Source organism: Nannospalax galili, unplaced genomic scaffold (assembly GCF_000622305.1).
Source record: "Nannospalax galili isolate Female #2095 unplaced genomic scaffold, S.galili_v1.0 scaffold556, whole genome shotgun sequence".
NCBI classification, from domain to species: domain Eukaryota; kingdom Metazoa; phylum Chordata; class Mammalia; order Rodentia; family Spalacidae; genus Nannospalax; species Nannospalax galili.
Genome location: NW_008338253.1, coordinates 538,125 through 552,649, shown reverse-complemented (window position 1 = coordinate 552,649; position 14,525 = coordinate 538,125). Strand labels below are relative to the sequence as shown.

Sequence of the window (14,525 nt, the reverse complement as noted above, 5' to 3'; positions counted from 1 at the left end):
AGATTCCATAAATCATTGTATGGTTGGGATAATGTTTCCTGATGTGTTCCATAATTAGTATACAGTTACACTGTACCAAAGTAGACATGGGTCATAAGTGGAGGGACTGCAAATCAGTCTACTGTCCCTTAACTTTATTGCAACTTTTCTGAGCAGAAACATATGTTTTAAAAAATATTTATTTTATTTTCTGTGTATGAGTGTATTGCCTGCATGTATTTAAGTGCACTCGTGTCAAGCAATACCCATGGAAGTCAGAAGAGGGAATCAGATCCCCTGGAACTGGAGTTATGGATGGTTGTTAGCTGCCATGTGGGTGCTGGGAACCGAACCCAGGCCCTCTGCAAGAACAGCCAGGGCTCTTACCTGCTGAGCCATCTCTCCAGCCCTAGAAACATCTTAACTGTATTCCCCCCAACTCTGTAGAAGGCTTAGTATGTATTTATAAGCAATAGAAATCTTTTAAATTATCTTATGTGGATGATGATTTTTTTCTAGCTATTTCATTAACCAGCATTCCCTGCTTAAATTCTAATATTAAATTGGGGATGACTATAACCAAGATAAATCCAAGGCCTAGTTAGTTCAACATACTTTCCCTGTAAATTAATTTGTCTTGTGAAGCTTTAAAACAGATGTCACAACTTGGCTGACTAAATTTGGTATTGGTTATAGGGTCTAGTCCTTTCTAAGTTTATAGGGAGAGAGGAGAGAGACATAAAGAGACACACAGAGACAGAAACAGGGAGAGAGAAAGGAGTTACACTTACAGTTTTTAGTAAATAGCTGAGCATCTGGCAATCTAAGCTTATACTGGGAAATACCAATTAGGCCTACCTACCTTACCCATGAAAATAATCTAGTGTGATTCATGCTTGCAATACATCGTACATTCAGTAAAATATCCTGCTCATCGCAGAGACAATTTTTTTCAGTCTTCTGATTTTTATAATTTACTGTTTTTTTTAAATTGTGTGTGTGGGGGTACATGTTGCTTTCATGTGTATATGGAGGACACAGGTTTCAGCCCTCACCTTCCAGCTTGTTTGAGACAGGGTTTCTTGTTTCCTGCTCTACATTCCAGGCTAGCTGGCTCAGGAAGCTCTGATGACGCTCCTGTTCCCATCTCGCATTTCAGCATAGCAATGCTGGGCTTACAGACACATGTGCTCATGTGTCTAGTGTCCAGCTTTTATGTTTGGATCTGGGGATCCAAACACAGGGCTTCAGGCTTGTGTAGCAAGTGTTTTACTCACTGAGCGATCTCCCTAGTCCCCCCCTCTTTTAAATTTTATCTTTAAAATTTTGAGGATTGAAAAAAAAACACTATCATATGAAGAAAAAATCTTTAAAACTGGTACCCTGGCCAAAGGAAAATTATATGAATGAATTGTTTTCAATTTGAGTAGTCTCATAAAATATAAGTGGGCAGAAAAACATTTTTTAAAAATGTAAAAATTATTAATATTGTGTGAGAGTGTAGGCCTACACATGCCATGGAATGTGTGTGAAAGTCTGAGGTCAACTTTCAGTAGTCCGTTCTATGCTTCCACTGTGGGTTCTGGAGCTTAGACTCAGCTTGTCAGGCTTTCCTGGCAAACACTTTTACCTGCTGAGCCATCTCCCTGCCTCAGAAACTCTCAGTTGAAGTTGATGAGCATAATGAAGACATCCGTCTAGGTCTGACCCAAAATAATTGAGTCATGTCGTTAATTCTATTGCCATTTTGGTTTCCTGTGGGCAGAGGTCTGTGACAATAACTTGGGCTTTTATTCCTGTTGTCAACACTGATCACTATAAAACCAGTTGATCAAAGTTGCCCTTTTGGACACTTCTGAAGGTATTCACAAATTCTGTTGGAAGGGACAGTCTCACTTGCTTATGCATGGATTGCTTTTTCTCTGTGGATTGTTGATAACCTATGGAAGATCATATAACAATAAACCAGACACTAAATACTTTATTAAATAGAATTTAAAGCGTGTATGTGTACAAATTTTTACAAATATATAAATCCCAATCTAAACTATAACTCTAATTATGATTGTTTATTTGGTAATTGCTTCATACTTCATATTTGCTGTGTCTGGAATCCTAATAAAGTTTGACCCTGTTTTTATCGATGGAACTGGTAATAAAGGGAAATTTCTACATCACAAAGTAACTCCACTTGATATATTATGAAAGATCTAGGATGTAGCAAGAGTCACTCTAAGGAACAGTAGGAATTTATAAGCAACAAGGTTTATTTTGTATGATTTATGGCTTTCAACCTGAAGCAGGTTACAGGTTGAATTGTGTCCCTACTAACATATTTGTTGAAATCCTAATCCCCAGTCATTCAGATATATGATTTTATTTGGAAAGAAGGTCTTCACAAACACAATGCAGCTAAATGAGGTAGAGTTCCAATCCAATATGACTGGGGTTATAGAAAGGGGAAATTTGGACACATAAATACAGAAGACAACATGGAGAGACATGGGGAGAATGCCATGTGAAAACAAGGGATTAGGAGTGATGCATCAGTCAAGTGAGGAATGCCACCTAAGACTGTGAGAAGCTGGAGAGAGGTCCAGAACAGACAACTGCCTGGTGCCTTCAGAGGAAGCACAGCCCTTCCAGCACTCTCATTTCAGACTTCCAGCTTCCAGAGTAGACACAATAAATTTCCATATTTTTACACCACCCAGTTTATACCACTTTGCTAAGGCAGCTCTAGGAAATTATTGTCATGGTTGGCTTTGACTTGACATGCCTGGGAAGAGGGAACCTCAATTGGGGAATTTTCTCTAATCAGACTGGCCTACGAGCATATCTGTGAGGCATTTTCTTGATTATTGGGTGATGTGGGAGAGCCCAGCCCCTAGCACACTGTGGGTGGTGCCATCCCTGGGCAGGTTGTATGAGAAAGCAGGCCAGAGGAGCAAGCCGCTAAGCAGCATTCCTCCTGGGTCTGTGCTTCATTCAGCTCCTGCGTCCAGGTTCCTGCTTGATCTCCTGCCCCGGCTTCCCTCCATGAAGGACTGTACTGTAAGCTGAAAGAAATCCTTTCTTTCCCATGTCGCTTTGGTCATCACAGCAAGAAAAACTGAACTAGAACACTAATAGAACACCTTTCCACAGCTATACATGTTCTTCTTTATGAGAGTCTTTTAAACTATCATTTTAGTTTTATCTTTACTGTTTTGTCATGAACCTTTGTGTTTTTGTAAAAGCTTAAAAATGATATCACTGCTGATATTTAAAGAGTATTCATTTAACGCTTGATCTATAATATACTTGAACAATGTCAGAAACTCCCTGAAGTTCAAGTCAATGGTTCTGATTTCCAGGCCTCACCAAAGTCAATGCAAAAATCTAAAGCAATGTCATGAGAGAGAAGTAAGAGAAACTAATAGAAAAGATACCAAAATGAAGAGTTGGGGGATTTAAATGAATTATTTAAATGTTTGTAAAATTATAAGGTTATTAGGAAACATAGTTCCATTTATTTTTGAAATGAGTGTGAATAATTTCCATTTCAAGAGAGTTCTCCAATATGGTAGGCTTAGTTTTTTGCTTGTTTTAGATCTAGTGTCGACTTATCTCATTAGGAAACAGATTTTTCAGCCGCCCTATGAGCTCCCTGGGATAATTAGAACCATAGCCTATATTCTTCATATCACTTTTACACAACTGTGACTTGTCATTCTCTTAGTTTCAGCTGTAAAAGAAACACCGAAGCAAACTTTTCTTGTAAAAACTGGGTATGAAACCAAATTTAGAAAAGAGACATAAGAATTCATGATCTGACAGCAAGTAGGTGGCATGTATTATAAAGTTTTATAAAAGTATTTACTTTTCTTGTTAAAAATTATACTTGGTACTGTCAGCAAACCGTTTAAGTACACATTCCTTTGAGATCTCCAATAAAGCAGTCTCTATCAGTTTGGTGAAGATTGTCTCGTGCACCTTTTCCATTCCTAAGTGCTTTAACTTAACCCTTTCTTTGGAAATAAGTTACTTGACATCCTTTGTCTCAAATCTGTCTGTTCTTTGGAATGACCACCCAAATGACTGATATGGTGGGTAGGTTCTGGGATGGCCCTATCTTCCTTGTCCTTGTGTCATACCCCCACCTTGAGCATGGGTGACACTTGTGACTTCTAATTCACAGAATATGGTACAGACATGATGCCATTTCCATGCTAATTTTACCTAAAACTGATCTCGTTCTAGCTGATTCTACGGACTCTTTTCCTTGCTAACGTGGATGAAAGTAGCAATGTTATAGATAGGCCCTTCCCCATAATACAGCAGATACTGATTTTGTTGGTGTATTAGTTACTTTTATGTTGCTGGGATAGAAACACCATAACCAAGGGAACTTATAAAGGAAGAGTTCTTCTACGTTAGACCACTCAACGTTCTTTGAAGAGGTTCATCTGTTTAGGTGATCTGTGATTACCTCCTTTTGAAAGTTTAACTTAAGATAGGTGACAATGAATTTTAGTTACATCTGCAATATCTTTCACTTATTCCTGGTAACCTGAGCAAGCGAGTGACATGCTATCATATTCACTGGTCCCAACCATACTCAGAAGAAAGGGATTACTGAAGGTATGTGGGACCAGCAGGAGGAAACTGGGGGGGGGGCAATTTAGAATCCTATATACCGCAAATAGCATGCTAGTACTATTTGTGAGTTTTACTTCCAGTTATCTCCTATAGTTTAGGTTCTGGTAAAGTATCACTTGCAACATAGTACTAGTACCATAGCTGCAATAGCCAAAGTTTTAAAATTCTATTTAACAAAGTTAGAATTCTACTAAATGTAACATCTGCACAGAAGACTTTTTTTAAGATTTCAAAATCACAACTACTCTAGATGAACACTTTTACAACTCTTGTGCATAAAAATACAAAGACACAGTTCTGCTTAGGTTAAAGGGGACAATGGTCACTGTGACTGAACAGCAGAATGTTTTATTTGAAGGGAGGATGGGCGAAAGGGGTTCAAGCCACCCTCTTATCCATTCAGTGCCTGTGAGCGAGGAAGACAAGCTTGTGTCAGAGCAGACTTAGCAGCTCTATGTTTCCTACTCCTGTGCCAGTGCTCAGCTCATGGGACAGCACTGGGTTGCCACTGTCAGCACTGGAGGCAGGTGAAATGAACAAGCCTGACTATGTTTTCGGATCCCTTAATGTGGCAATCAGTGGTGGGCGAAATATTCTAGATCATTCACATCTGCTTTATTTAATATAAAAGGTATTTTGCATCCTCTGATATTTTAAAATTAGATTTTGTGGCTCTTTCTTGATCGGTGAATAACTCCAAGTACCTCATTGTTTTTTTTTTACAGTAGAACCAACCAGATAGTTTATTAAAATAAGTTCATTATAATTTTGCATTTTTAAAATTGCAAATATTTCAAAAACTGTTACAGTGTTATAAGACTGTGAGCATTGTCTTAAGAGGCTATAAGGGCATATAGTTGTTTAACAAAACTATGAAATATCTAAATTCAAATTTTAAATACAAAAATATATTGTTTTATCCAACACTGAACAGTTAAAGCCAGAACACTTCAAGGAGAGTTGGAGATATATGTATTCTGATGGTTGTTCTAATATATCAGCATAAATAAATATAAAAAATGTTCATACTGTGTAAACCAAAACAAACATTAATATATCTTTAAAAGTGTTATTAGAAAGTTTCCTTCAGAAGTCATATCTTTTTTTCAAGGATAAAGAACAAATGTGTTTGATGACCATGAAAACATAAACATACATTTATAGTATTGTACAGTATTTTGACTTTCCCTCCACATTTGTTGGCGAAGTAGCTTGAAGATTTTGACCCATGTGGTTCTGGCTGGCATCTTTCTTATCACTTTGTAAGGCTATTTGATTGCCTATTGGCTTTATCTCTAGGAGTGGATCATTAGTAGTCTGCATCATTTTCTGACCTGCCAATGACGTCCGATTAAAGAAGGAAATCTAGTAAAAACACACAAACAAAAAGATTTCATTTCAGTACGTAGAACATTAACTTTGTATGCAGGGGTATCATTTTTTTATCAGGCATGGTCATAATTTCACCACATTAAATATGCACAATGCTATGTTCTTAGCATTCTAACAGTTTTCCTTTAATCAAAATGAAGTCAAGATTCTACCATAAAGTATGAATTTTCAAAACTATCAATACCTTAATAATATATCATCATGTTTCTTTAAAGGTAAAAATTAGTATTTCAGATGAAAACAAACTAATCTCTCTCTCTCTCTCACACACACACACACACATACACACACACACATACACACACACACACACACACACACACTCTTACACTTGGTCTTTTTGAGACAGGTTCTCCTTGTAGCCCCAGCTGGCCTGGACATCACTATATAGACTGATCTCACAGAGATCTGCCTGCCTCTGCCCCCTGAGTGAGTGCTGGGATTAAAGGCATGGGCCACCATGCTCAGCTAAGAAATCTTTTATTGCTAACATTTAAATGTTACAAGGCCAGGTTACTTGGGGGCATATCTGCCATTGCTAGTGTACCATAACTACAGAGAATTTGTCGTGATATTCTGGAAAAGAAGGACCTATCTCCCTATTCTTATTTAGAACTTCTGAAAAAAAAATGCTGCAAAATGAAGGCTGTGTGAAGCCTGTGATGTGAGTAGGCAGTGGGAGAGATGGAGATGCTGTTCAGTGGAGGCCAGGATTGGGATACGCAGAATACACAGAACAGACGAAAGTGACACAGGGATTACTGGCAGGCAGAAAAGAGACTATAAGAAAGGCAGAGGAACAAAGGATGAGAAGAAGCCAGAGTTAAGGAAGCCAGTGTTGGGGACTGAAACTTAAAGGGGCAAAATTGAGAAAATCAGCTCAGAAGTAAAGGAAGGAAGGCATATAAAGCCAACAGGGCCATGTGCAGGAAACAGCAAGTGAGATGATAAGGAAAAATTCATCTGGCTTAAGCCCTTTGAGGATTTATCCTGCGAGAAATTAGGATCCTTCAGAGTTGTAATAAAAATAATGCTTCTGATGAGCCCCCAAACCCAGGAGGAAAAAACAGGAAATGAAAACTACACAAGGACTTGGCTCTTTCACAAATCAGAATGATGCTAATAATAACAACTTACCTTTAGCCTTAAAATGGAGGGACTATAATAAAGAGTTATAAACTATGAAGCATTCTAGAAAATGTGTTTATGAATTAAAATGGAGGTACTCCTCTACTTGCTACTTGGGAGGGATATACACATTTAACAATTGTGCCACCACCACCACCACCGACTTTGAATAAGTACAGAAAGTCTAACTTTCTAATGTGCAGATAATTTCACAAAAATATTTAAAGAACATACCAATGGGCCACACAATGAGGAAGGAGCAAGCCTCAGGGATGATCCCTGAAATGGTATTTGTAAATTGTCTAACTTAGAACCTGAGTTTTAAGAAATTTGATTTCACAAAATATAGGGATTCAAACTGAGACTCCTACAGAATGTGGGGTTCCTCAAAGGCTATGTACTCTATGTAAGTCCACATATGTACATCAGGAGGTAACTAGACATGACTCTCTTGGCTTTTGAGTGAAGAAGAAAAAGGTTTTGCTGACGTAAATTTGAGGTTCATATAGTCAGTGTATGTGAGCAGCACTTTGAACAGAGACATTAACCTGAAGTGCTTCTTTAACCATTTCAGATCTAACAGAGAAGCCAACAATAAACATTCTATATTGATGGTCTCACACTTATCTAGGCCTTACAGGATTTATAAAGCAGTACTAATTGAATATGAACTCAATCTAGATTTCAAAGCACTCATAGAAACAAGTCACCAATATTAGCAAGTATGCCAAAGTAACACAGATATGACTGTGGAGGATGGCTAACATTAGAATTAAAGTGTAAAATAGAAAAAAAGTATGCTTAATTTATTTAAAGCAGAAAACATAACACTAATTTTTAAAGTAACAGAACAAACAAAATTGTTTTCAGACACAGTGAGGTAATTGCACATATGAACTCACAGTGGTTAGGACAGCACGCATAAATCCTGCTCAAGTTCAAGCCAGACAAGATCCCAGCATGATGGTGGTGAGGTGAGCAGGAAGCCCCAGCCCTAGTTGAGGAGCTATTGGCAACTGATAGCTGCTGGGAGAGGGAAAGTCAGTTTTTGTGAAGGGTGTGGCCCCTGGTAGCTTGATCCTGCTCTAGTAGAGGGCCTTACACCCAAGAGTACTTGCAGGCACAAATTGAACTTGATGAGTTTAAAAAGAAAAATTTAAATCACACAATTCGGTGGGTAGGGAAGTGGTTATTGATCTGGGAAATGTTGGGGGAATGGAGTGAATATGATCAAAATACAATGAAATTCTCAAAGAATAATAAAAATATTAAAAATAAAAAGCAACAAGAGAAAGGTTACTAGCAATGAAAATTTCCTTCAGTAAAGAATCTAAATAAAAATGAAGTATAACCAAGTAAATAATCATTTCACTATTTTCACAGAAGGAAGGCAAACAAATTATAACTATATATGAACTTAAGATAGTAAGTATAAATGAAAGAACACATTTTTCTTCTAAAGAATATTTTGTTAAATATAAAAAAGGACCAAAATATGACTTCACTTAATGTGCAAAAACATAATCATTGAAATTAAAACTCAACAAGAATAATAAAGAGAACAGTTTCAGCTAAAGAGGAAATACGAAATCAACAAAAATCTTGAAATTACCAAAGTATCAATGAAACAAAAAATGTTAAATTGATATTGAAAGACATGAAAAACAATAAAATGTTTCATGTCATATTCTGAAAAAGAGACACAACATTCAAATATATCACTGATGACAATTTAAAAATATACAAGTTACATGATTTCTCTGATTTGAATCATAATACAGTTTAACAAAGAAAATAAAAATTTTACATGTATTTATATTATAGTGAACTGGAACATTAAAGACAATCTAAAAACTCAGGAACAGATAAATGACAGGTTACATACACTTATCAGCAATTATGTTAAAAGAATATTTGTTTCTGCAGTGCTGGGGAGGGAACCCAGGGTCTCAAGCACACTAGGCAACTGTTCTACCACTGAGCTATACCTCTATTCTTCTACCACTAAAGTAATATTTTTAATAGCAACAATGAGAGCAGATGCTAAGAGACTAGATAGCTAGCTACACTATCTACCATTCAAGAACTATGACTAAATAAAAATGTATTCAAGTGAACGTAAATGGAAAGTGTGAACAGGCATCTATGGCAAGAATTTCCAAAGGATTTCTTCAGGAAGAGTAAGGATCCCAGAAAGGGCATCTGAGAAGTAAAAAGTAATGGTAAACAAAGCAAATGGTATAATAAAAACTAACAACAACATAGCTTGTGAAGTTACAAAAAAAAAAAAAACAACAGAACACTGGATAATTTGTAAAATGGGAGGGAAGGGATGATAAGACAGAAAACTATTTTAAAGTTCTGCTATTTAAAAAAATGTGTGTATTGGTTGGTTCCAGACATTAGGTGTGCATGTAAAGACATTCAGAGTCAAAATTCAGCTGAAAAGGCTATTTATAAGGAACCTTTCTAAAACAAGTAAAAATAGGGAAAAGAGATCTTTACTAGGCAAATGATAACAGAAGGAAGCTAATTTATAAAAATGTGAACCATCACCTGAAACCCTGTCAGATTCTGATATTATAAAACTAATAAGGGACCAAATTAAGTGAATTATCATATGAAAAGTAGAATGTTAATTCAACACTTTGTTCTTAACATCAAAGCACAAAATTCATTTTACTTACCTTTTTAGACTTTTTTATATCTTTAGTTGTTGGTTGACTAACTCCCAGAACTTCAGAAGAACTGCTCTTTTTACGATCAAACATGTGTCCTACAATTGGATACATCAAAATATTATTCTAACTAAAGAAAGAGGAAAGATTGGCAGCTTTCAGGGAAAGCCTATGAACTGTGAGTTGTGGGATGTTATGAAGGAAGCTCACCCCTGGAGAAGTACGCAATGTCCGTGCTGCACAGTTGCTAAAAAGTTGCATGAGCTATATGTATAAATGCCCAGAAAAACATGACCAACGTGAAAATGTGGGTGATCAGTATCCAAATACTTTCTATTATGGAAGTAAAAGGAAATCATAGAGAAGACTTTTGCGAAAATATAAACTTTTTCAAAGGTCTGTGTGTGTGTGTGTGTGTGTGCATGTGTAGCATATGCATGTGTATATACTCCTCTGTGTGTGTGTGTGTCTGTGTGTGTCAAGTAAAAGGAAATCATAGAGAAGACTTTTGCGAAAATATAAACTTTTTCAAAGGTATATGTGTGTGTGTGTGTGTGTGCATGTGTAGCATATGCATGTGTATATACTCCTCTGTGTGTGTGTCTGTGTGTGTGTGTGTGTGTGTGTGTGTGTGTGTAAGCCAGAGGTCAATGTGGGATGCCTTCCTCTACTCTTGTCCACCTTAGTTTTATGATCCTTTTTCTCACTGAACCTGGAGCTTACTGAATGGGCATGACTAGCTGGCCTATGTCTGCCTCTGCAGCACTAAAATGACAGGAGTCTGTCACTATATCTAGCTTTTTACGTGGTTACTGGGGATTCAAACTCGGGTCCTCATGCTGGCAAGGCCAGTGCTTTAATGACTGAGCCACTTCCCCCGCCCCTAAAATACTAATTTTATAAACTTTTTTTTGAGGGTTTCTGATAATGCTACATTCTGGACATAGAAAAGGTACAAAATGAATTTTTTTCCAGACTATTTCAAAGGATGGTGCCAGTCTATCATTGTCTGCAAAGCACCTTCACATACTGCTTAACTTTGTTTTAGTTTAATTCTTTTCACTCAAAGGAACATGCTGCTTTTGGTATTTCTAATTAACACATTATATAGTTGAATAATAATCTTTAAAAATACTTATGAAGCATTACATTATTTTGTTTGAAACAATCAATCATTTGAACCTTGTATTTCATTTCTTTGATACTACTAGCTATATTGTGAGAGTCCTTACAGTCAATAATACTTTAAAGCATTTTCTTAAATTTTTTTGAAACTTACTACTGTTTCTGTAGAAGTTAGGACTGAGGAAATTATTTCTTCCTCTGCTTAAGTTTAGATCAGCTAGTCAGTATACTTTGTTTACTTATATCTGAGTTACTAGGGCCTTGACCATGTTAGAAAGATTCTACCACTGAGCTACATACATCCTAAGCCCACAGCAGGCCTTTCTAATGAGGACACAATAAAAAGCACACCGTGAAGTGATGATGGAAAAACAGTACAAACACAGATGATTTACATCTAAAAAATTACAGTCTCCTGCATTGTCTGACACCTGTTGCTACACTAACAGGCTTAAGAAAAGACATTTCTTCTATGCCTGTGGTAAGATCAGAGACAAAGGTCCAGGCCCTGGGGAAATTGACTGCAGCCCCAGGACAGCACAGCCATCCTAACTTGGGAAAAGAAGTCCTTAGTGCTTGCTAGACATATAAACTGGGATTTAAAGCAAAAGCCCAACTTAATACTGGTTGAGTAGAATAAAAGAAGAGGTAGTTTCAGCCTGTCCTAAATCCTTGAACACTGACACATAAGCAACCAAGTAATGTAAGTAAAGTATTTATATGTAAAGAAGCTGTGAAGGTTTTTCTTTGTTTGTTTGTTGAGACAGGGTATCCCTGTAGCCCCAGCTGGCCTAGAGCTTGCTATGTAGACAAGGTTGGCCTCAATCTCACAGAGATCTGCCTGCCTCTGTCTCTGCCTCTGCAGCACCATGCCCAGACTGACGGTTTTAGGTGAGAATGGTAAGCCTTTGAAAGTGTCATATGAAAATAAAGACTGTAAGACTCTTTTAACAATGCCACTTTATGATTTACTTCTGACTTCTTCTCTTACATGTATATCACAGCTCATTCACATTTTCTGGAATGGAAGTTATTTCTCCACACGCTTCCTCAAATACCCAGGCTAAGGAAGACTTTGTCATTTGCAACTACTCTGTCTAGTACATGTGACCTCTTCAGCTACACTGGCAAGAGGAGAGACAACTGATTGATTGATTATGCACATACTTCTCCTCAGGGGTGACGCCATTATTTTTGTCTACATGGCATATCTAATTGATAAAATAATGCTTCTTAAACTTATTGAGGGGGTTAGAGAAATTGCTCAGAAGAGTTCATAGTGTTCTTCCATACTGAACCTGTATTCACAGGTGTGTACACACACACACACACACACACACACGTAATTAAAAATAAATACATAAAAATTTAAAAATGCCATCTTAAAGCCAAAATGTCCTCATACCTTTTGGATTTTCATTGTACTCACAAAGAGTCCGTTGCAGTAAATTGGTCTTTTTTTCCTATAAACAAAAAATAAAACATAAGACACACACAAAAATTCCCACCCACATTTGTGCTCTGCTGTACTTTAAAGTCAGGTTCTACAACCTACCTCTAGTTAATGGCATGGGTGTGCAATAATTACTTCACTTGGCTGGGCTCCTATAGAATGGGAAGCCTCAATGCTCACTGGTTGCTGATGTCCTCCTTAATGGTTTCTAAGTGACTTTGAGCCAGGCATGGTAGCACATACTTATAATCTCAGAATTTAGGAGGCAAAAGCAAATCTCTACAAGCTCAAGGTAAGTCTAGTCTACACAGCAAGTTTCAGGATGGCCAGAGATACACAGTGTGACCTTGTCTCAAAAACCAAAACAAAACAAAAAATACATTGTATGACTGCAAGAAAACTGTATGCTTCCATCATCTCTAGGATGATTGAGAAATGCTAAATGGTACATGACTTGTCTCAGTATTTTACAATATTAAATGGATGTTTAACACTTTCTATGCTAAAAAGTTTGACCAACCATCCTGACCTGAATTCATAAATTTCCATAAACAGAATCATTTTCCCCTTCTATAAGGAAACAGTAACTGCAAGAACATATCTTTTCCTCACTGAGAGTAAGAGTCTTAGAAAAAAAGAACCAAGGAAAATGGTCTCTACATGGCAACAACATCGTTTAACTTAAAATGATAGGCACTTGGTCAGGCATGGTGGGGCATAACTTTAGTAGCAGCACTTGGGAGGTGAAAGCAAGGGGATCAAGAGTTCAAGGCCATCATTAGCTACATAGTGGGGTTGAGTCCATCCTGAGCTGTAGAGACACTGTTTCAAAAAGAGAAGGGGGAAAAGTAGGAAGAGCAACACATGCTTTTAAAATACACATTCAAAGTGGTTGTCTAGGGAATAGATTTCAATAAAAAGAAGAGTTGTATACAGGGCAAGAATTAGTGTTTCATTAACTAGAAACCACGATAACTCCATGTTTTTCACAAGTGGTCTGGAAAGTCAAAAATGAACACAATGCCATTCTGTTTGGGTTTCAGTATTCCACACCTCTGAAATCAATCCAGAGTACTATTAGCAAACAAACGATTTCAAAACTATTATCTCCAAGTACATTCACACTAGGGTAAAAATGCCAAATAGAGATTGAGTTTATAGGATCTCAGGTTCCGTTAGGGGATGATATTTGCTTCCTCAATGATACCTCGTCTTGTGCCTACTTTGTTCTTGACTGCATTCATGAAGAACTGATTACAATCCCAAATACTGTTGTGACAACCTTTAATTTGTCCACATGCAATTAAGTGTGTGTATGTATGCACATACACCTCTCATTTCTGCCACCAGCACCCGGGTTCACAATTTTGCATTGTCAGCATTCAAAGACTTCCTGGTTCATTTCTCAACAGTATACTATCCTGATGCACACCAGTCGATTTCCATGAATACAGAGAACAAAATACTTCCAGGCAATGCAGACAGTGTGCAAGAGACAACGTTTGCCTGATTCACAGACTAGCCAAACCCTTTTGGGCACATAAATGAAGCTTCATAGATATAATTCTAATCCGCCTTTGGATTTCTCTTAGGGAGTATCTCAGGATGCAAACACTTATTTACCTCTTTAATGGCTTCAGCTGTGTAATCATCAATAGTTTCTGACCCTTGAGTTTCAGGAAGGTCATCCTTGGGAAAACTTTCATCAAAAGATTCCTTCATATATACTAGATGTGGGGCATTAATTTGCTCATCCCTGTCTCCTGGTTCTGTCTTTTCAGATTCTGAAGATTCCTGATCCTATGATAAAATTGATCATATGTAAGATTTTCTTTAAAAATACATATAAGTGATGGCTGTTGCAATTTATATGATGTCAAAGAACATATAGATTATTAAATCATACTTAGAAGGTACATAAATAAAATACAATTTATGTTAATTAAAGTTCTGCATCATCAAGGATTTTATGCACGTTGCTTTATTTATGGATGGTGTTGAATGTCAGTACCTAGCAACCCCCAAATTCTGTTAGTAACCCTATGGTAAGGCAATGGAAAAAATTAAATACATTTTCTTGGCTTTTTTCCAAAGAGTGTTCTTATGCCTAAGAAAAGTTAAAAAGCTTT

At 37.0% G+C, this 14,525-nt stretch overlaps 1 protein-coding gene across 5 annotated transcripts in view; it reads right to left on the bottom strand.

Annotated features, from left to right (window-relative positions):
* Positions 1-5,280: 5,280 nt before the first annotated feature.
* Rpgr (retinitis pigmentosa GTPase regulator) overlaps positions 5,281-14,525 on the bottom strand; it is a 52,714-nt gene continuing 43,469 nt past the window's right edge. For 2 of the 5 annotated variants that reach the window (XM_008833042.3, XM_008833043.3), the window contains 4 exons: positions 14,020-14,196; positions 12,349-12,406; positions 9,828-9,916; positions 5,286-5,985 (listed from right to left, as the gene is read on the bottom strand). In XM_008833042.3, coding sequence (XP_008831264.1) covers positions 5,779-5,985; positions 9,828-9,916; positions 12,349-12,406; positions 14,020-14,196 — 531 coding nt within the window. In that variant the 3' untranslated portion in view covers positions 5,286-5,778. Of the gene's footprint in view, positions 5,986-8,042; positions 8,167-9,827; positions 9,917-12,348; positions 12,407-14,019; positions 14,197-14,525 lie in introns of all 5 variants that reach the window. The other 3 variants (XM_029563487.1, XM_017798125.2, XM_029563486.1) reach the window with 3 other exon arrangements.